Below are 20,631 nucleotides of genomic sequence, written 5' to 3'. Positions count from 1 at the left end.
CTATGTTGTTGGTACCAATATGTACCACGACCTCTGGCTGTTCTCCCTTCCACCGCAGGATATCTTGGACGTGATCAGAACCATCCCCGACCCTGAAATCTGGGAGGTAGATTACCATCCGCATTTCTTTCCTGTGTCCATAGAATCGTCTGTCTGATCCCCTAACTATAGAGTCCCCTATTACTGCTGCCTTCCTTTCCCTACCCTTCTGAAAGGCCAGACTCTGTGCCAGAGGCATGGCCACTGTTGCTTCCCCTAGGTAGGTCTTTCCCCTTGAACAGTACTTAAACAGGAGTATTTATTGTTAAGTGGGACAGGCATAGGGATACTCTCTGGTATCTGATTCTTGCCCCTCCATCTCCTGACTGTTACCCACTTATCTGTCTCTTGTCTATAGTTCCTCTCTATCACCTCCTCATTTTCCCTGACAAGATGAAGGTCATCAAGTTGCAGCTTCAGTTCCCTAACACAGTCCCTAAGGAGCTGCAGCTTGATGCACCTGGTGCAGATGTGGCCTTCTGGGAGGCTGGGACTCTCCCGGACATCCCACATCTGACACCCAGTACAGAACACCGGCCTCACAGACATACTTATTATTCCTCACAAGAAGCTTACTTCGCCTTGACCCGTTATCGCCGAAGCCCTGTTGAAGCCCTCTCTACTCTCTGGCGCCTAGTCTATGAATCTGTCTCCTTTTAAACTCTTCGAGCTGGTCTAACTCGCTGACGTCCATGCGCTTGCTCAGTTGTCCATCTACCTTGTCAAATCTTCCAAACTCTTGTTACTGTGTGTTTTGCTAGGATGATCCCCCATTCTGTTAAACATCAAAGCCTCCAAGTTCAACCTGCACCACCTTTGCTAAGACTATTCCTTTACCTTTATCAACCCAATTTATCCGTAAATAAGACCTTGGTGCTGTGCTGCAGGTCTTGTTGTGAGCCCTGTACAGTTGCATCAGGACTTGGCTACTTCTCTACTCTGTTCGCACACATTCCATTGTCTGCCTAATTGCTTAATCTGTCTAACTTTCTTAATTTCACATTGGAATACCCAGATCACACTTCATTGTAGCATTCTGCAGTCTCTCTCTCCATTTCAACAAGATTCTGATTCTGTTTTTACCCATCACTCTTCCCTTCATTATTCTCATCTGCCAACTTTTTTAACCTATTCAAAATATTTTCATATCCTTTGCAGAATGGGACTCCTCTGTACTACTTGCCCTCTCATTTCATTTTGTATTGTCAGCAAATTTGGCTATAATACTTTTTGCACTTTTATTTAAGGCATTTAATATTGATAACTGAGGTTCCAGTATTAAACCCTATGGCATTTCACTAGTAAAACTTGCCATCCTGAAAATAATCAGTTTGTTCTGATTCTGCTTCTATTAATTAGCTAATCCACTGTCCATATATTGTATCTAATTTCAGTAATTGTTATATATCATAATAACATATTGTGTAACTCCTCATCTCATGCCTTCTGTAAATCCAAATCTGCCTAATTCCATTTTATGCTCCCTACTCGTTACATCCTCAAGGTGCTCTAATTAAATTGTCCCTTTAATAAAAACATGTCATTGGTATGTGACTGTGTAAAGTACAGTCAGTCTTCAGTCTCATTAACACAGTATCTTTTCATGTGACTGTTCTAACTTAATTTTTCTGCAGATTTTCTAGTATTTGTATGTGTTTTTTTTGTCATCTTCTGTGAAGACATATGCAAAATACATGTTAAAAGTTTTATCATTTTTTAAATTTCTACAATATTTATTTGCTAATCTCATCCCCGGAAGCAACAAACATTTTGATGCCATTACTGCCCGTCGTTACTTCTGTTGCCGCTTTCTTAATAACATTTTTTTTTGTTTTGATCTAATTTTTTTTCTTTCCCAATCTACTGGCCTGCGTCTAATCTTCACAATGTTATGTGTTGCATTTAATGCTACTTCTGAATTTCAAAGGTATATTTAATGTCAGAGAAATGTATACAAAATACATCCTGAAATGCTTTTTCTTCGAAAACATCCACAAAAACAGAGTGCCCCAAAGAATGAACGGCAGTTAAATGTTAGAACCCCAAAGCCCCCCAGCTCCCCCCTACCATGTGTAAGCAGCAGCAAAGCAATGACCTCCCTCCCCCACCAGCAAAAAAGCATCTGCACCCCTCCCCACTGAGCACTCAAGTGTGTAGCAAAGCATCAATGAAGACACGGACTTGTAGTACCCCAAAGACTACTTGTTCACCTAGTAATTCGACATAACACAGTCCCCACCTCTCCTCACCCCCCTCTCTCCCCCCCAATAAGAGATGTCTCCGTTTCACAGCGAGAGGGGAGACATAGCAAACAACTCTCTGATTTACGATGTTAAAAGTCCATTGCGTGCTTCTTCCGAGCTCTGTGCCCAAAGAACTTGGGTCTCTGGGCACACAGCCAGCAGCCAGCTCACTGTTTTTGATCTTCCATGTACTCCCACGACACACCAGTTTTCTGAGGTGGCACCAACCACAAGTCCACCCGCCTCCAGAGCCACGAAATCCCGGAACCGTAAAGATGAGCTAATCTTCTAGGCCGCATCCTTGGTATATTGACTTACAGCCAGTCGTGAGGCCCCGAGAGCGGGTCCCATTCCCGCAAAGAACCGTAGTCAGCGTGTAACTCCAGGTCAGGGTCATCAAAGGAACCCTAAAAGGGAAAAATAGAGACACTAAAGATAGAAATAGAGCTGTTTCCAAAGATGCAAGCAAAGGAGTCGCTGTTAGGTGCCATTAGTTCCTTAGCTCCACCCACCTTAGCCGTTGGTGGATCAAACTTGGTCTTTATTTCTGTTTGAAAAACATTGTAATGTAAATTTATGCAATAACTTTTTAAATATCTGCCACTACTCAATGACTTGATTGACAATCTATCTTCCCAGTCTTAGTTTTCACTTTCTTTATTTAGATTTTTAAGTTAGTTGCTGCAGAATTGTATTTCTCACATTTTCAACTGAATTTGAAACTGTTATCATGTTAATTAAGATCACTCTTCCCCAGTGGATACTTGGCTGTCAGACCATTAACTAATCCTGTCTCAATTTTTGTGGCCAGATTTGAAATAGGCTAGGTACTGGTTGTTTGCATAGTGCATGTAATTAAAAATACATTGCCAATGTAATCTAAGCCTGTCCTCGTGTTCTCTTTTGGTAACTTGTCTGATCAGTAAAGTTGATTATGTTTAAACAGTAATTTTTCTGTAAGCATGCATTGTTTGTTGATTTGTACCCCTATCCTACATTAAGTATTTTTGAGAGATATGTGGCCCAACCCTGCCTTCCTTATACTATTTTGTACCTCTACTCAAACTGATTCTGCATCTGACCAAGGCTCTGTCATCAGGTTTGTGGATGACACAACAGTGGTTGGCCTTATCAAGAACGGTGACAAAATGGTGTATAGAGAGGAAATGTGATTGGTGGATTGGTGTGAGAAGAAGAACCCAACCCTGAACGTGGAGAAGACAAAGGAAATCATTTTGGACTTTAGGAAGGTACAGACAAACCATTCCCCTCTCCGGATGCATGGCTCCACTATAGAGAGAGTTAAATGCACCAAGTTCCTGGGAGTTCCCATCATGGATGACCTCACCTGGTCCCTTAATATCACCTCCCTGAACAAGAAGGCACAGCAGCACCTCCACTTCCTTAGATTAAGGCAAGCAAAGCCCCCCCCCCCCCCCCATCCTCCCTTAACTGTGTTTTACAGGAGCACCATTGAGTGTGTCCTGACAAGTTGTATCTCCATCCGGTATGGGAGCAGTTGAGCATCAGACCTGAAGTCCCTACAACTGACTATAAGAACAGCTGAGAGGATCATAGGGGTCTCCCTACCATCCGTCGGGGACATTTTTCAGGAGTGCTGCATACGCAGGGCCATTAGTATTAAGGATCCCACCTATTCATCCAGCATCCTCTTTGACTTTCTACCATCAGGCAGCAGTCTACAATGCATAAAAATAAGAATGGTCAAGATGACAGTTTCATACCTCAGGCTGTTAGCCTCCAGTGCTCCCTGCTGCTTCGTATTTGAAGTGTCACTGGTTAATCTGTTCCGTACTTTATAATATTCAATATTAAAGCACTTTTGTTTGTTACTTATCTGTGATTCATCTGTAGATTTTATTCTTGCCTTCATAAGTTACCATTTTTGTGTCTGTCATGTGTACTGCTGTGCTTTATACCCTGGTTTGGAGAAATGTCTTGTTTCAAAATACATTACATAGTTATATATATTATATACTTAGTGCCTATAAAAAGTATTCACTCCCCTTGGAAGTTTTCATGTTTTATTGTTTTACAACATTGAATCACAGTGGATTTAATTTGGCTTTTTTGACACTGATCAACAGAAAAGACTCGTGCCAAAGTGAAAGCAGATCTTTATAAATTGGTCTCAATTTATTATAATTATTAAACATAAAATAATTGATTGCATAGTTACTCACCCCGTTCGAGTCAGTATTTAGTAGAAGCACCTTTGGCAGCAATTACAACCTTGATGTGCGGATAGGTGTCTCTATCAGCTTCGCACATCTGGACACTGCAATTTTTCCCCATTCTTAATAAAACTACTCAAGCTCTGTCAGATTGCATGGGAATCGTGAGTGAACAGCCCTTTTCAATTTCAGCCACAAATTCTTAAATGGATTGAGGTCTGGACTCTGACTTGGCCATTCCAGGACATTAACCTTGTTGTTTTTTCAGCCATTCCTGTGTAGCTTTGGCTTTATGCTTGGGGCCATTGTCTTGCTGGAAAATAAATCTTCTCCCAAGTTGCAGTTCTCTTGCAGACTGCGTCAGGTTTTCCTCCAGGATTTCCCTGTATTTTATTGCATTCATTTTAGTCCCTACTTTCACAAGCCTTCCAGGGCCTGCTGAGGTGAAGCCTCCCCACTTCATGATGCGGCCACCACCAGGCTTCATGGTAGGGATGGTGTGTTTTTGATGTGCAGTGTTTGGTTTGCCCCAAACATTGTTTAGTGTGATGGTGAAAAAGCTCAGTTTTGATTCATCAGGCCATAGAAACTTCCAGCTGGCTTCAGAGTCTCCCATGTGCCTTCTGGCAAACTCTAGCCGAGATTTCATGTGAGTTCTCTTCACATTGGCTTTCTTTTAGCCACTCTCCCATGAAGCTGCAATTGGTGAAGCACCTGGGCAACAGTTGTTTGCATAGTCTCCCCCATCTCACCCACTAAAGCTTGTAACTCCTCCAGAGTTGTCATAAGTCTCTTGGTGACCTCCCTACTAGACCCCTACTTGCACAGTCACTCAGTTTTTGAGGACAGCCTGCTCAAGGCAGATTTACAGCTGTGCCATATTCTTTCAATTTCTTGATGGTTGACTTAACTGTACTCCATGGGATATTCAGTGACTTGGAAATTTTATTGTATCCATCTCCTGACTTGTGTTTTTCAGAAACTTTTTCACAGAGTTGCTTGGAGTGTTCTTTTGTCTTCATGGTTTAGTTTTTGCCAGGATACTGACTCACCGGTAGTTGGACCTTCCAGATACAGATGCATTTTAATTAAAATCAATAGAAACAGCTTGACTGCACACAGGTTTATGTATAGCTAGGACACCTTAACTAATTATGTAACTTCTAAAACCAATTGGCTGCACCAATGATTTGGTGTGTCATCTTAAAAGGGGGTAAATACTTGTGCAATCAATTATTTTTTGTTTCATATTTGTAATTAATTTTGTTCACTTTGTAAAGGTCTGTTTTCACTTTGACACAGTCTTTGTGTTGACCAGTGTCAAAAAAAGCCAAGTTAAATCCAATATTGTAAAACGATAAAGCATGAAAACTTTGAGGGGGGAGTGAATACTTTTTATAGGCACTGTATATAGTTAAATGACCATGAGCTTGACTTGAAGGATATTCCTTACTACTGCATTGTTCTCATCCTTTCTTAACATAGATAACCCACCCCCTCCATCTGGCAGAACTGGTCCTTGCCCTCAACAATTTCTCCTTCGGCACCTACTTTCTCCGGACTCGGGGTAGCCATGGGCCCAGCTATGCTTGTCTTTCAGGCTACGTCGAACAGTCTATGTTCCAAGCCTTCCTTGGTAACACCCCACAACTCTTCCTTTGCTATGCTGATGACTTCAGCATGCTGCTTCATGGACCCCTGCTGGATTCGTCAAGTTCATCAACTTTGCCTCCAGCCTCCACCCTGCCCTTAAATTCACTTGGTCCATTTCTGATACCTCCCTCTCCTTTCTTGATCTCTCTTTCTCCATCTCTGGATAAAAACTGTTGACCGGCATCTTTTATAAACGTACCAATTCCCACGACTATCTTGACTTTACCTCTTCCCGCTCTGTCTCCTGTAAAAAAAAAAAATATTATTCCTTTTTCTCAGTTCCTTTGTCTCCACCACATAGGTTCCCAAAATGAGAATTTCCTTTCCAGGACAAGAGATGTTTCCTTCAAAGAGCAAGTTTTCCCTTCCTCCATCATTGATGCTGCCCTCACCCGCATCTCCTCCATTTCTTGGACGTTCACACACACCCTAACTTCTGTGGCATTAACCAGGAAAGAGTTCCACTTGTCTTACCATTCCATGAGCCTCTGCATCCAACGTATCATTCTCTGTGACTTCTGCCATCTTGAACTGGATCTTACCACCAAACACATTTTTGACCCCCTCCCCTACTCTGCACCTGCCTCAGAGATCGCTCCCTCTGTGATTACTTTGTCCATTTAGCCCTCCTCGCTAATCTCCTGCCAAGTGGCCAAAGTGCTACACCTGCCCATTAACCTCCTCCCTCGCCTCCATTCAGGGCCCAAAGCAGTCCTTCCAGGTGAGGCAACATTATTCTATTCACTGTTCCCAATGCAGCCTCAACATTGGTGAGGCCTGCTGTAGATGGGGATGGCCTTGTTGAGCACCATGGTCCATCCATCAAAAGCAGAATTTCCTGGTGGCCTAACATTTCAATTCTTGTATCCATTCCTGTTCCAACATGTCGGTCAATGGCCTCCTCTTGTGCCATGATGAGGCCACTCTTGAGGCGCAGGAGCAATACCTTATATTACACCTAGGTGGCTTTCAATCGGATTGTATGAACACCGATTTCTCCTTCTTGTTTCCGTCCTCCATCCCTCTCCTCCTGTACCCCACTCTAGCCTCTCATTTGCCTATCACCTCCCTCTGCTGCCCTTCTTCCGTTTCTCACATGGTCCACTCCCCTCTCCCCTCTCCTATCAGATTCCTTCCTCTCCAGCCCTTGAACTATCCCACCCACCTGCACCCATCTGGCTTCACCTATCACCTTCCAGCTATCCTGCTTCCCCTCCCACCACCTTTTTATTTTGGCATCTTTTCCCCTTCCTTTCCAGTCTCAGTCCGAAATATTGACTGTTTATTCACTTCGTAGATGCTTCCTGACCTGCTGAGTTCCTCCAGCATTCTGTGTGTGTTGCTCACCCACCTTTTCCTTTCTCCTATTCTTCTGAAGAATGTAAAGCACCCAGAATATTTAGCCCCCATTTTTGTTACTTGCCTGCATTAAGCTATCAGATTAAAAATATTTATTTGTTTATTTGTATTTTATTATCCTAAATATGCCTCAAAATGTCATTACAATTTTTCTCCAATACAATGCAATGTAAGCTATAGTTATTCATGATCCCAGGGCATGCCCAGTCTCAAGGGATTGCATAATGTCCAATGAAAGTACTATTGTTAAGGCTGCATTTATGAGCCTGGTACTCGAAGGAGCTAAATTTGTGGAATTAAACATTGTGAACCCTTTTTGTTAGATACCAATTGATTTTGATTCTGATAGTTGAATTAGCCATTATGTGTAACAAAACTGTTTTGTACTACTGTGTTGCAGTCATGAAAATTTGGAAAGGACTGTCGCTTTGAATGTTGTAGTTTGATGTAAGCAATTGTGAGCTGTTTTGTGTAGTTTCCATGTAAATGTGTGCATTTGATGTAGTAAGCTTATTCCATGGTCAAATATATTTAATGTAATTCCAATTGTAGTTACTCAAAGGATGTCCAGTTAAAGAGTGCAAATCGATGAAAAGCAAGTCAGGACTGAATAGAGGTAGAGGATGCTTGATTTTGCTTGTTCTGTTGGTACCAAAATTTGTTCATCTAGTATAGGAATGGGTAATTACTACAGGGTAGAAATGAAAAATGAGAGTATGGTGGCACAATTCAAATTATAGAAAACTCCAGCAAGATTTAAGAGGAAATCATTAAAGTCTACACAGTGAACATGTAACTGGGAATTGAAATTCAATTTGGGTAAATGTAAATTGTGCATTTTGGTACAAAGAATTAGTAATTGAGAGTGAGTCTCCATGCAGTGGAGCAACTAAAAGATCTCTGACTGCGAGTATACTGTATAATTGACTAGAAATTGCACCGCTGCTAAGTGAGGGCATTTGTAGTGTGGAAGGTGAGAAAACAAGTCAAGCTTTAGGGTATATTTCTAGGGAGACTGCTTTGAAAATTAGGACAATTATTCAGAATCTTTATAGCACCTTGGTTATTTACCGGTAATTGTTGCTTTCACAAAATTTGCCTGACTAGCTGAGTTCCTCCCAGCAGACTTTATCTTTTTTCACCAGATTCCTGCACCTCTTGTGTTTGCCTTCATATAAAATGTAATGAGGTACTGAAGGGGATGCAGCGAAGATTTACAAGGATAATTCCAGAGATATCAGGAAAGGATGAACAGACTGTTATTTTCATTCTGACCTAATGGAGATCTTTATAATGATCAGCATAGGATGACCACATGGAATCAGAGGATTCATTAAGAATGGTTTGGATGTAGAATTTGCTAACATGAGTTGAATAGAATGGATGAATTTAGGAATAAATGAACAAGCAGTTTGGACTGAAGGGAATGGAGGATTATACTGAAAAGTTTAGGGAGGATGTGTGAGTGAGGTCCAAGTGCCAATGTGCAGACATGCTGAACTGAATGGATTGTTTCTGTGCAACTCGTAGATAACAAATGCTTTTTTTCCCATCCCAATTTGAAAGCAGACTTGTGTGGGCCAGAGGGTAACATGTTTACATTTTGTCTCCTGAGCAACATAACTTTCTTCAGACTCTGAAAATGTTCAACTGATCATAATATCTCCAAGCAATCTTAGATGTTCACATTATCTAAACTATTTTACTCAGGTGCTGTGGGTGATAGATTATCTAACTCAGAATGTTGGGCCTTAAATATGCTGCTTCAGAATAAAAAGGCATAGGTTTTGTCATTTTTCAAACTAGTCATCTTGTCTGTGCAATACCCTAATAATGAGGGATTATAAAAAAAGGCTTGTGGAGCTCCTAATGGCCAATTTTGGAACATTTAAATTATTTCATTTGTATTGTCTTCTAAAAGGAATTAATTGCACAATAAAAAAATTAAAATAGTCCGGCACTCGACTGTTAAAGTCACTTTCAGTGTCATATTTTAATGTTTTTTTTTCAGAGCTTTTGAATAAGGCTTTTGTGGTATCAATGGCTTCCACCTGGGAGAAGATGAGAGATTTTTATGACTGGGCTGTAAAAAATGGAGGTAAGTATAGCAGCACACCAACGTGATCTTGAGAATCTAATTTGTTCTAATTTGTAAAAGGTACAAGTTGGAGCCGTTTACAGAACAATAATTCAGAGATAAAAACAGGTTGTTGATTTTACAGTTTGTGTACTTTTTCAGCGTCAGCAATTGTTCCAGTCTGTTAGTGGATAGACCTGGGTTATTTTTGTTCTAAGGAGTGTTTCAGAAGAAAGGTCACTGATACTCTTAAGGGAAAATTGCTGAAGTATTTCAAATGGGACCTTGGAAAGAGAGGCTGAAGGAGTTTTAATTTCAATTCTTGCAAATATTTATCCTATTTGCAGGAAGGTTCATTTTCTCCTTACCGACTTGAAATTCTCATTGGGCTCATGCCAGGCTCAAGGCTGTCTTGGAGTAGGGTACAGAGCATTATTAAAGTGGAGGGCAGTCCATATTGTTTATGTATGCTAGTTGAGGAAAAATGAGTTTTAGTATTTTAAAGTTTTAAAATCTGTTTATGAATTGAATTATTTTTATCTCTAATTATCTATCTTTAAAATCCATTTCAGATAAGAGGACTGACCCTTGGTTTCTGGTTTATTCACCCATTCCTGTTTTTGTGACCTTCATTATCTACCTTCTAATCTGCAAGTATGGACCAAAGTACATGCTGAACCGAGAACCATTCAATCTGAAATATGTTCTCATCGTTTACAATTTTGCTCTTGTTGCGATTTCAGCTTACATTTTCTGGGAGGTATACATGTTTCTTTTGAACTATAATAAGCCATGTTTTGCTTTTTATTTGGGCTATATGCTTGCTCAGTTCTATTCATTTAAATAGTTTTGTGGGCAAATCAGGCTGGTCCACTATCCATTATCTCTGGAATGTGGGCTTCATTCTGACTGAAGGAATAAAGTCAAAGTTCTCTCTTTGATTGCATAAAATGGGCTTCCACAACAAAAAAAAACTACCGGTACCTGTTTAATAAGAGTATCACTTCCCTATTTTGTTGCAGGAATGTTGTAAACAAAGCTGAAAATTTTTTTAAAGTAAAATAATTGTCTTAATCTCATGATATACTAAATATCCTTTACACTCTCACATGAGATGTGAGTACTTACTGACTGGACCAGTACATGTTGCTTTCATGAAGATAAGCCTCTGTGGTCCTTCTGCTAAAGATATCTATGATATAGTTTGGTGGTGAGTCCCAGAACTTTGATCCAGTGATAAAGAAGAATGATGAAATATACTTTCATATTTGATTGATATGCAGGCACTGGTATTTCCATGTGCTTTGCTGCTTTTAATCTTGCCATTGATGCCAATGTTCCAAATATGAATATGTAGTGTATCTACTGCAACAGATGATCAAGACAATTTTCTGAACCCTGAGTAGCCAGAAATCCCATTCTGAACCATCAGTATTTGTATGTAAAATACAAGGAAGTTACTTTTCCTTCTCCTGTTTATCACTGGAATGGCATTCTCCTCTAGGTTTTTGACTAATGTGGACTGCACCTCTTGATGTCAACTACTTTGTCATTTGATTCTATTTCACTACTTTCTGTGTACAATTGTACCAATTATGCACCTTGATAATCTGGAAAAAAAAATCTGCATTCTAGTTTCTGGTGACTTCCATTCGTGCAAACTACAGCTATCTTTGTGAACCTGTGGATTACAGCAACAGTGAACTTGGATTACGGGTAAGAAGCAAAGCCCAAATGCTGTATTATAATGTAGCATTAAATTTTGACTTGTGGGTTAGGGAAGTACTTCTCATTTATTCCATAACCTATTTATGAGTCTGTTTCTAAGAAGAAATGAGAACACTTTGACGTGCAATTCTGATTTGTTCTCTCTAGTTAATTTCATTGCTGATGAAAGATTTGCAGGTTGAGGCGGTGGTGAGGAAAGCAAATGCAATGTTGTTATTCATTTTGAGAGGATTAGGATATAAAAGCAAGGATGTAGTGTTGAGGCTTTATAAGGTGCCGGTGAGGCCCCACTTGGAATATTGTGAGCAGTTTTGGGCTCCTTACCTGAGAAAGAATGTGCTAACATTGGAGACAGTTGAAAGGAGGTTCGCAAAAATGATTCTGGGATTGAAAGGTTTATCATAGGAGGAGCATTTGACGGCTCTCGAGACCTGTACTCACTGGAATTCAGAAGAATGGGGGAGGGGCTGGAATCTCATTGGAACCTGTCAAGTGTTGAAAGGCCTCAATTGAGTAGGTGTTTCCTATGATGGGAGAGTCGAGGACCAGAGGACACGGTCTCAGAGTAGAGGAGCATCTATTTAGAATGGAGATGAGGAATTTCTTCAGTCGGAGAATAGTGAATCTGTGGAAATCATTGCCACAGGCAGCTGTGGAAGCCAAATCATTGGGTACGTTTAAGGCAGACGTTGATTCTTGATTTGTCCGGGCATGATGGGGAGAAGGCAGGAGATTGGGGCTGAGAGGGAAATGGATCAGCCATAATGAACTGGTGGAGCAGACTCACTGAGCCAAGTGGCCTTATTCTGCTCCTATACCTTACGGTCTTACTTAAAAAGAATCTTTTTGATTTGAAGTTTAAAGTGGGAAGAAAAGTGAGAAAGACCAAAAATTGTGATGGCAATATTTCCATTTGTAAACTCTGCTACCGATTTGGATCTCTTGCAGGAGATTTATTTTGCTAAATAGTAGTGTCATTGGTTTCTATAACATTTGCATTTAGGACCAGATGTATTTGAACCTTCTGAATGCTTGTTTTGTTAACAGTAAATCAATAAAACCTGGGTTGGATCTAATTGTTTTATTTCATGTTGTAAAATACGTGAAGAAATAAGGATGATTCTCATTGCTCAGTTCAAAAATACTTTGTGTAATTTTTGCATATAAAGTGCAGATGTTGCTAATTACACTTTGGCAGGTTGTGCTTCTTAGGTGAAATAACCCGTAAGTTCATGTCCTTTTTCCCTAGGACAAGCCCATAGTTGTTTCGGCCCTCTTGCACCACTTTGTAATCACTTTTGGCTTTAATTCACTGACCTTCATTTGAAAATTCCCTCTAACTCTATTTGAAAATCTGGCCTATCTTACTTTTCCTATCAGGGTTGATAGATTGGACATCCCGCCATAAGGTCATGTATCAGTGTACACATACCTACTGATTGCATAATGCCTTAACATTATTTTTCACTTCAACATTAATATTCAGTGTTGTTTAAAATTCCTGGGTGCTGTTCTTTATTTAGAAATTCAGCATAGTAATGACCCTTCTGGCCCCACAGCCCCATGCCACCCATTTGCACCCATGTGACCAATTAAGTACTTTTGGAATGTGGGAGGAAACCAAAGCATTGTGAGGAAAAGCACACAGTCATGGCAGAATGTACAACTTGTTACAGACACCAGCGGAATTGAACCCGGCTTTCTGGCACCGTAATAGCGTTGTGTTAGCTGCTACACTACCATGTTGCTGTGGACATGATATTGTAGCTGGACCTAGCTGAAACAATCTAAACATTTGCTACGTAATTCTAAAACATAATTATTTGTATTGTATTGGTATAAGGTTGTCCATGGATACAGGGTATATTAATCTGACCATGGAATTGAAGAAGTTGGGTACTTCGCCAGCAGAAAATTCTCCAGACCAGTGTTTGAAGTTTTGCATTAGCATCCATTGTAAACATGCCATTTTCTGTGCCCTCCGGTGCTGGTTGAGTGGCTTCCCCTTTTGTTCCAACTGAAACTCGGCCTTTAACTAGATGTCATTGTTGCTTATGTGTTCATGTTGGGGAGCTTTACATTTGAGGAATTTTTCTTTCGCAATCAATTTTAATAGCATTCCTGGAACCTTCCAAGACAAATTTTGTTAATTTTAATGCATTATTACCTGGTGCCCAAGATGCCCTTGATTTGAAAGTCTAAACAATACTGTATATGGAGTTGTAACACTGACAGTCTGATCAATGCATTCTTGTTTGCAAATTGTATGTACAGTATACATTGCAGTGTTAGGAAGTTTAATATCAAATTAGATTGATATTTGGTTTTATTTTTGCCTTTGAAATTTGAAGTATAAGATAAATTTGATCTATACTGGCTTCTGTTGTAATTTATACTTGATTACTAATGACTCAATTTGTCCGTGTTGTGTAGTATATTTTACGTGTGAACTAATCAATAAAAAGGGTCATAACATTATAGGCAGCATTTTGTCCAACATCGTAACTGCAGTTTAAGAGCTGACTTAAGACAAAACTAGTTCAGAGCTCAAAGTAAAATTCATTATCAAAGTATATACATGTCACCACATATAACCCTGAGATTCTTTTTCCTGGAGGCATACTCAGCAAATCTTTCAAACAGTAACTCTAAACAATGGACAATAAACTGTGCAAATGCAGATATAAATAACAAGTATGAAATAACAAGATAAAGAGTCCTTAAATGAGTGTAACTATCCCTTTTTGTTCAAGAGCCTGATGGTTCAGGGTTAGTATCTGTTCTTGAACTTGTTGGTGCGAGTCCTGAGGCACTTGTACCTTCTACCACAGTGCTGGGCTTGCAACTGTTCATGGAAGATACATTAATGATTTGGAAGAGGGGACTGAGTGTGGCTCATCTTATGTTTGCTGATGACCCGAAATTGAATGGAAAAGCAAATTGTGCGGATGATACGGAGAGTCTGCAGAAAGATGTATAGATTGATTTAATGAGTGGACAGGGGTCCGGCAGATGGGATATAATGTTGGTAAATACAAGATCATCTAACTAGGAATAAATGGAAGATCAGATTATTATTTAAATAGTGAAAGATTACAGCCTGCATTTGTGTAGAGAGACTTTGTAGCACGTGTGGATGAATTGCAAAAGGTTGGTTTGTAGGTGCAACAGGTAATCAAGCAAACAAATGGAACGTTGGCCTTCACTGGGGGAATAGATAAGACAAGGAGTCCTATCAGGAACTGGCTGAAGTAACTGATAACATCCCTAGGGCAGACAAGTTGCTCATCTTGGGAGATTTCAATGCCAGGGTAGGCAAGGATCACAGTACCTATGAATGTGTCATTGGCAAATATGGTAAAGGCAAAAAGAACACCAGTGGTGACCTTATGCTAAACTTCTGTGCTCAGAGGGAATTGTGTGTTACCAACACTTTCTTTTGTCAACCCGAGAAGAACTACTTCACCTGGATGCACCCAAGATCAAAGGATCTCCACTTGCTTGACTACGATGTGACTCGCAGAGCAGATATGCTGGAGGTTCTATTGACAAAAGCAATGCGTGGAGCAAAGTTCTCATCTGATCATTACATGGTACGATCACAACTTAGACTTAAACTGTTGCTGTCAAGGTGAAAAACACCCAGTGAAGCACCCAAGAAATTGGATGTTAACAAGTTGGCCAGTGAGGAACATCAGAGGAGACTTGTCACAGCATTGGCATTATCACTCCAAGTAGACAAAGACCCTCTCAATGACCTAACCAATATTGAAGAATGCTGGAAACTGCTCAAGAAAATCATCCATTCAACTGCAAGTGTAGTGCGTGGCAACTCTAACAGAAAATCTCCTGACTGGTTTCAAGAACAAAATGATTCAATTCAAGAACTATTGGAGATGAAACAAAGGCTTTATATGTGTCACTTGAAAGAGAACTCTGAAAGAAGCAAAGCAGCATTTAAAGCCGTGAAAGCCAAAGTTCAAAGGGAGATCGGGGCTATGAAGAACAACTTGTGGAGTAAGAAAGCGGAAGAACTGCAAGCAATGTCAGACAGAAATGACTACCATGGGCTCTTCTCAGGACTGAAAGCTATCTATGGTCCAAGAAGCAATACGGTGGCCCCAGTAAAAATTGCAGATGGGAGCAAGCTTTGCACTGACAGGAAAGACATCATTGACGACGGAGAGAACACTTCTGTAACCTTCTAAACCAACAAGATGAGGCTGACCGCAATGCTTGTGAAAGGCTCACAACTAGGCTGGTAAGAGAAGAGCTCTGTGGACTCATCACTATGACGGAGCTTAAAAAGGCTTTAAAAGATGCCAGAAGTGGTAAAGCACCTGGGCAAGATGGCATTCCATCAGATGTACTGAAGCAAGGTGATCCTGCTCTGAAGACTGAACTGTTGAACTTGTATAACGCTTGTTGGCAGAATCAATGTCTCCCTCAGGACTTCAAAGATGCGCTAATAGTCACCATCTACAAGAAGAAAGGCTACCGTAGTGTTTGTGGAAACTACCGAGGAATCTCCCTTCTGTCCACAGCTGGAAAGATGGCAAAGATACTGCTCAACCGGCTCAAGATCATCTCAGAAGATGTGCTTCCTGAAACCCAGTGTGGCTTTAGGGCTGGAAGAGCAACCACTGACATGATTTTTACTTTGAGGCAACTCTAGGAGAAGGCAGTAGAACAGATGCAATCTTTGTATGTTGTCTTTGTTGATTTCTCACAGGCATTTGATATGGTGGAGGGAGAAACACTCTGGGAAGTGCTCAAAACTTATGGCTGTCCAGATAGGCTGGTTACGGTGATCAAGTTGTTTCACAAGAACATGTCTGGCAAAGTATCTATCGGAGGAGACGTCAGCAAAGCCTTCACCATCAACCGCGGGGTAAAACATGGATGCGTTCTTGCTCCAACTTTGTTCACACTGTATCTTGCTGCAGTTTTGGAAATAATGGACCATAATTTGGACAAAGGTGTATACATCAGGACTTGCTCAGATGGAAAATTGTTCAACCTGTCAAGACTTAAAGCCTCAACCAAATCAAGAGAGATATGTGTCAGAGAGCTTCTGTATGCAGACAACTCAGCCCTGGTTGCTACTGATGTTAATGTGATTCAAGAAATTGTAGACCGCTTCTCGTTTGCTAGCACTCTTTTTGGCCTAAGAATCAATATCTCCAAAACCGAACTAATGTACCTGCCTCCTCCTCTGTGCAGTCCCAGTGAGACCCAACCACCAGTCTTATCGGTCAATGGGGTAGCGCTGAAATGTTCTGACTCTTTCACGTACTTAGGAAGCACTGTGACCAACACCAACTCATCAGATCTGGAAGTTGAGAGGAGAATTCAATCAGCTACAAAAGTCTTTGGTGCTTTGCAGAAGTGACTTTGGTCTTGCCACGACATTAAAATGGCAACCATAGTCAAAGTGTATAACACAGCTGTTTTACCATCTCTGCTTTATTCAACTGAAACGATGACATTCTATCGGAAGCACATCAAGAAATTGACCAAGACACAACTCAAGGCATTTATGCCAAATATTACACAAGTGGCAAGAGAGGGTACCAGAATGAAGGTACGGCAATGAAGTGTTTTGCAGAAAAAGCAGGTAGGTGGAACTGAGTCCATGACCAGATCAGGCACGATCTTATTAAATGGTGGAGCAGGTTCGACAAGGCCAGATGGCCTACTCCTGCTCCAATCTCTTATGTTTTTTTCAGTTATGTTTCTTATGAAGAATCCACTGAACCTTCCAGTTTTACTGGAATTTCAAAATTGATTATGTTAGATTAGATTTTGCAGAAATGTCAGCATGTATCCCAGATATCCCAAATTTGTTGGAGGCTTATTGTTGGAAATCCCACCTGATGAAGAAGAGTGTGTATTGTTGGCATACTGATGATTTAGAAGGTTGTTTGGTTTGGAAGCTAAATAACCTACTGTAGGGATTTTGTAATTTTTTTGGTTTTAAAATCAAATTAAGAAGGAAGATTGAAATTAAATTATGTTGGACAACGTATGCAACTAAGCAGAACAGTTGTGAATGAAGCTTAATGTCACTAATAAAATTGCACTAAGCTCTGAAGTAGAAATTACAATGTATTTTGCAAATGCAATCAATCTGGTGATAAATCAATGTTTTAGGGAGTTCCATCAGAATTATTGGACTCCGCATCAACATTTTGTTTTCCAGCAATGCCAGTGAAGATGCTTGCAATTTGTTTTTGTTTTAAAGTCTGTAGCTTTTTTTATTCTCTCTCCTAATAGATGGCAAAAGTGTGCTGGTGGTTTTTCTTCTCCAAAGTTATTGAGCTGATGGATACAGTAAGTAAATACCTTTATTTTAGAAGGTAATTTCAATTATGTTAGTAGTGTTGGAGGATTGTAAGGGCAACATTGACTCTATCTGGGTATGAGTTTTTCAGCAAAAAAAAATCAATTGTTTTCAATGAGCTTCTTTAGTGTTAACTTTTTTTTTGGGAAATAACCTCCTAAACTTTAAGTGATAGTGGTTGCAAGTCTGATGTAATAGGAAGTGAAATTGAAGTCATGTGCAAATTTGTGTTCTTAAATGTATGATGAAGATTTGAATATTGTTCATTAGAATAATAACATTGCAATTCTGGAATAAATTTCCTTCTCAATGCATCAGAGAAGGGACTATTTTTAGCTTTCAACTCTGACCAGCACCGACTAACTTTTGACTTAGATCTGTTTGGTAAATTCTAGTCTGAAAGTCAGAAAATTCCAGAAGTTTTATTTTCATTTTATAAGCTAATGTGCCGCATAGAGGTAAAGTCCATCCCCATTTCCTTGATGGATTGGAAATAAATAGAAACAACGGAAATTCTCTGTATCCTGGTCAATATTCTTCCTTAAAAGAATACCACAAGAGTTTGATGAGCCAGTCATTGAACTGATTAATGTTTGTGGAGATTGTGTGCAATGATAATCTTTCAATTACATGATTCTACTGAGATATTGCTGAAGGAAATGATGAGCTACTGTATTAATACAGGTTTTAGTATCCCTTTGATGTGGAATAGAGGGTGATCATTTCAGTATAGTAGTTGAATATGCTTCAAAAAATAAATTCTTTTATTTCTAACTTTTGTTGAAATCAAAAAAATGAAACATTGAAACTCCAGATGAGTATCATGTACATTGAATATGGCTTGGATAATTGCCAATTTGGGATTAGATTAATAAGTCAAGTTAGTATCAATTAGTTAGAATAGATAGTGATGAATTAGCATTTGAACTATGATCCTTAGCTATTGAGCAGGAAAACAAATGAGTGGCTTTCTACTTAGTGGCTTTTTATGGGGATCCTTATAAAAATTGAAGCATCTCAATACGTGTTGGCATGCTCATTTTCTAGAGTCTAACATCATGTTACTCAAATTCATCTTTCTGCGTCGGCTTATCCATAGAATTAAAAGAGTGTTGCAAGCATAGTTTTCAGTGGCCTTGCTGCTAAGTTATTTTGATGTTCATTTCCGTGGAATCGCACACAAGATGAGACTAAATGCAATCCTATTAGAAATTTAATCTCCCAGTGAGAAGCATAATTTTCATGGCTTCAAAATGGGATTCAAATGAAAATTGGTACTAATATCAGAGATTTTGCACTTTCATCTGGGCCAGTATTCTTCGTGGCACTCAGTCATAGACAAGCCTGCTGATATCGAGATAATTAGAGTATTGTATTTTGTGTATGTCAGATATAATGAACATCATAACTACAGAGATTAACCAAACTGATATATGCACCAGAACAGAGCTTTATTTCAATTAAGATGAAAGTGAACAGTACAAATTTTATAAAGTAGTCTCCTGCTCAGCATTCTCAGCCTTTTTGATTACTGCCAGATTACAAGAGATGAGATTCACATAGTCTTGGTCACTGAGACATATTTCTGTTTTTTATTTAATTTGATAAGATTTCCATGTAGTACATGCAAATCGTGATTTTTGTTTTTTGTTCCTGTCTGGTAACTTCACCTTGTTTCGCTTTGGCAGGTATTTTTTATTCTGAGGAAAAAGCACAATCAAGTCACATTTCTTCATGTTTACCACCATGGCACAATGATTTTCAATTGGTGGGCAGGAGTGAAATATGTACCAGGGGGACAGTGTAAGTGTTCAGATAGTGGAAAAAAATGCAAACTTTGCGTGAAATAATCATTGATATGTAATGTCAAATCTTAGATGGCAGCTTGCAGTTCATCAATTAGACAATTGGTAAGTAAACTATTTTGGTTTGCTTTAAGGTAGGTAATATTCTAGTCTGTAAAATTGTGATCAAATTGTTGGTGCTTTAAAAATGCCCGTATATTACATCACCCACTATGTGGAATTGGTGTCTCATTATTTTGATCAACTCTTTGGAAAAGTGGAAAGGTGCAGTCCAGAAAGGGCCATTTGCCCATTGTCCTGTGCTGGCTTTTTAAGATAGATATGCAATATGCAAGGTTCTGTGTGAGATCATGGAGTAACAATGACATGTAGCACAGAAAAATGGCATTTTGGCCCAGTGAGTCTGTTCCAACCATCTACTATCCTTTTACATTAATCCCTCATTGATTTCATGTTTATTTTCCCCATATTCTCAAGTCAAGTCAAGTTACTTTTATTGTCATTTCAACCATAACTGCTGGTACTGTACATAGTAAAAATGAGAAAGTTTTTTCAGGATCATGGTGTTACATAACACAGTACAAAAACTAGACTGAACTACTTAAAAAAACAACAGAAAAAAAACTACACTAGACTACAGACCTACATAGGACTGCATAAAGTGCACAAAACAGTGCAGGCATTACAATAAATAATAAACAAGACAATAGGGCAGTAAAGTGTCAGTCCAGGCTCTGGGTATTGAGGAGTCTGATAGCTTGGGGAAAGAAACTGTTACATATTGTCGTGAGAGCCCAAATGCTTCGGTGCCTTTTCCCAGATGGCAGGAGGGAGAAGAGTTTGTATGAGGGGTGCGTGGGGTCCTTCATAATGCTGTTTGCTCTGCGGATGCAGCGTGTATTGTAAATGTCCATAGTGTGGGGAAGAGAGACCGCGATGATCTTCTCAACTGACCTCACTGATCGCTGCAGGGTCTTGCGATCCGAGATGGTGCAATTTCTGAACCAGGCAGTGATGCAGCTGCTCAGGATACTCTCAATACAACCCCTGTAGAATGTGATGAGGATGGGGTGTGGGAGATGGACTTTCCTCAGCCTTCACAGAAAGTAGAGACGCTGCTGGGCTTTCTTTGCTATGGAGCTGGTGTTGAGGGACCAGGTGAGGTTCTCCGCCAGGTGAACACCAAGAA

At 39.8% G+C, this 20,631-nt stretch overlaps 1 protein-coding gene across 3 annotated transcripts in view; it reads left to right on the top strand.

Annotated features, from left to right (window-relative positions):
- Positions 1–20,631, top strand: part of elovl8b (ELOVL fatty acid elongase 8b) — a 43,883-nt gene that overhangs the window by 15,194 nt on the left and 8,058 nt on the right. For 2 of the 3 annotated variants that reach the window (XM_073062900.1, XM_073062902.1), the window contains 5 exons: positions 9,501–9,587; positions 10,139–10,326; positions 11,202–11,282; positions 17,571–17,627; positions 19,326–19,440. In XM_073062900.1, coding sequence (XP_072919001.1) covers positions 9,501–9,587; positions 10,139–10,326; positions 11,202–11,282; positions 17,571–17,627; positions 19,326–19,440 — 528 coding nt within the window. Of the gene's footprint in view, positions 1–3,381; positions 3,533–9,500; positions 9,588–10,138; positions 10,327–11,201; positions 11,283–17,570; positions 17,628–19,325; positions 19,441–20,631 lie in introns of all 3 variants that reach the window. The other variant, XM_073062901.1, reaches the window with a different exon arrangement.

Source organism: Hemitrygon akajei, chromosome 12, assembly GCF_048418815.1.
Source record: "Hemitrygon akajei chromosome 12, sHemAka1.3, whole genome shotgun sequence".
In the NCBI taxonomy this organism is placed as follows: Eukaryota; Metazoa; Chordata; class Chondrichthyes; order Myliobatiformes; family Dasyatidae; genus Hemitrygon; species Hemitrygon akajei.
The sequence above is the reverse complement of the archived record's forward strand: the minus strand, read 5'-3'. Positions and strand labels throughout refer to the sequence as shown.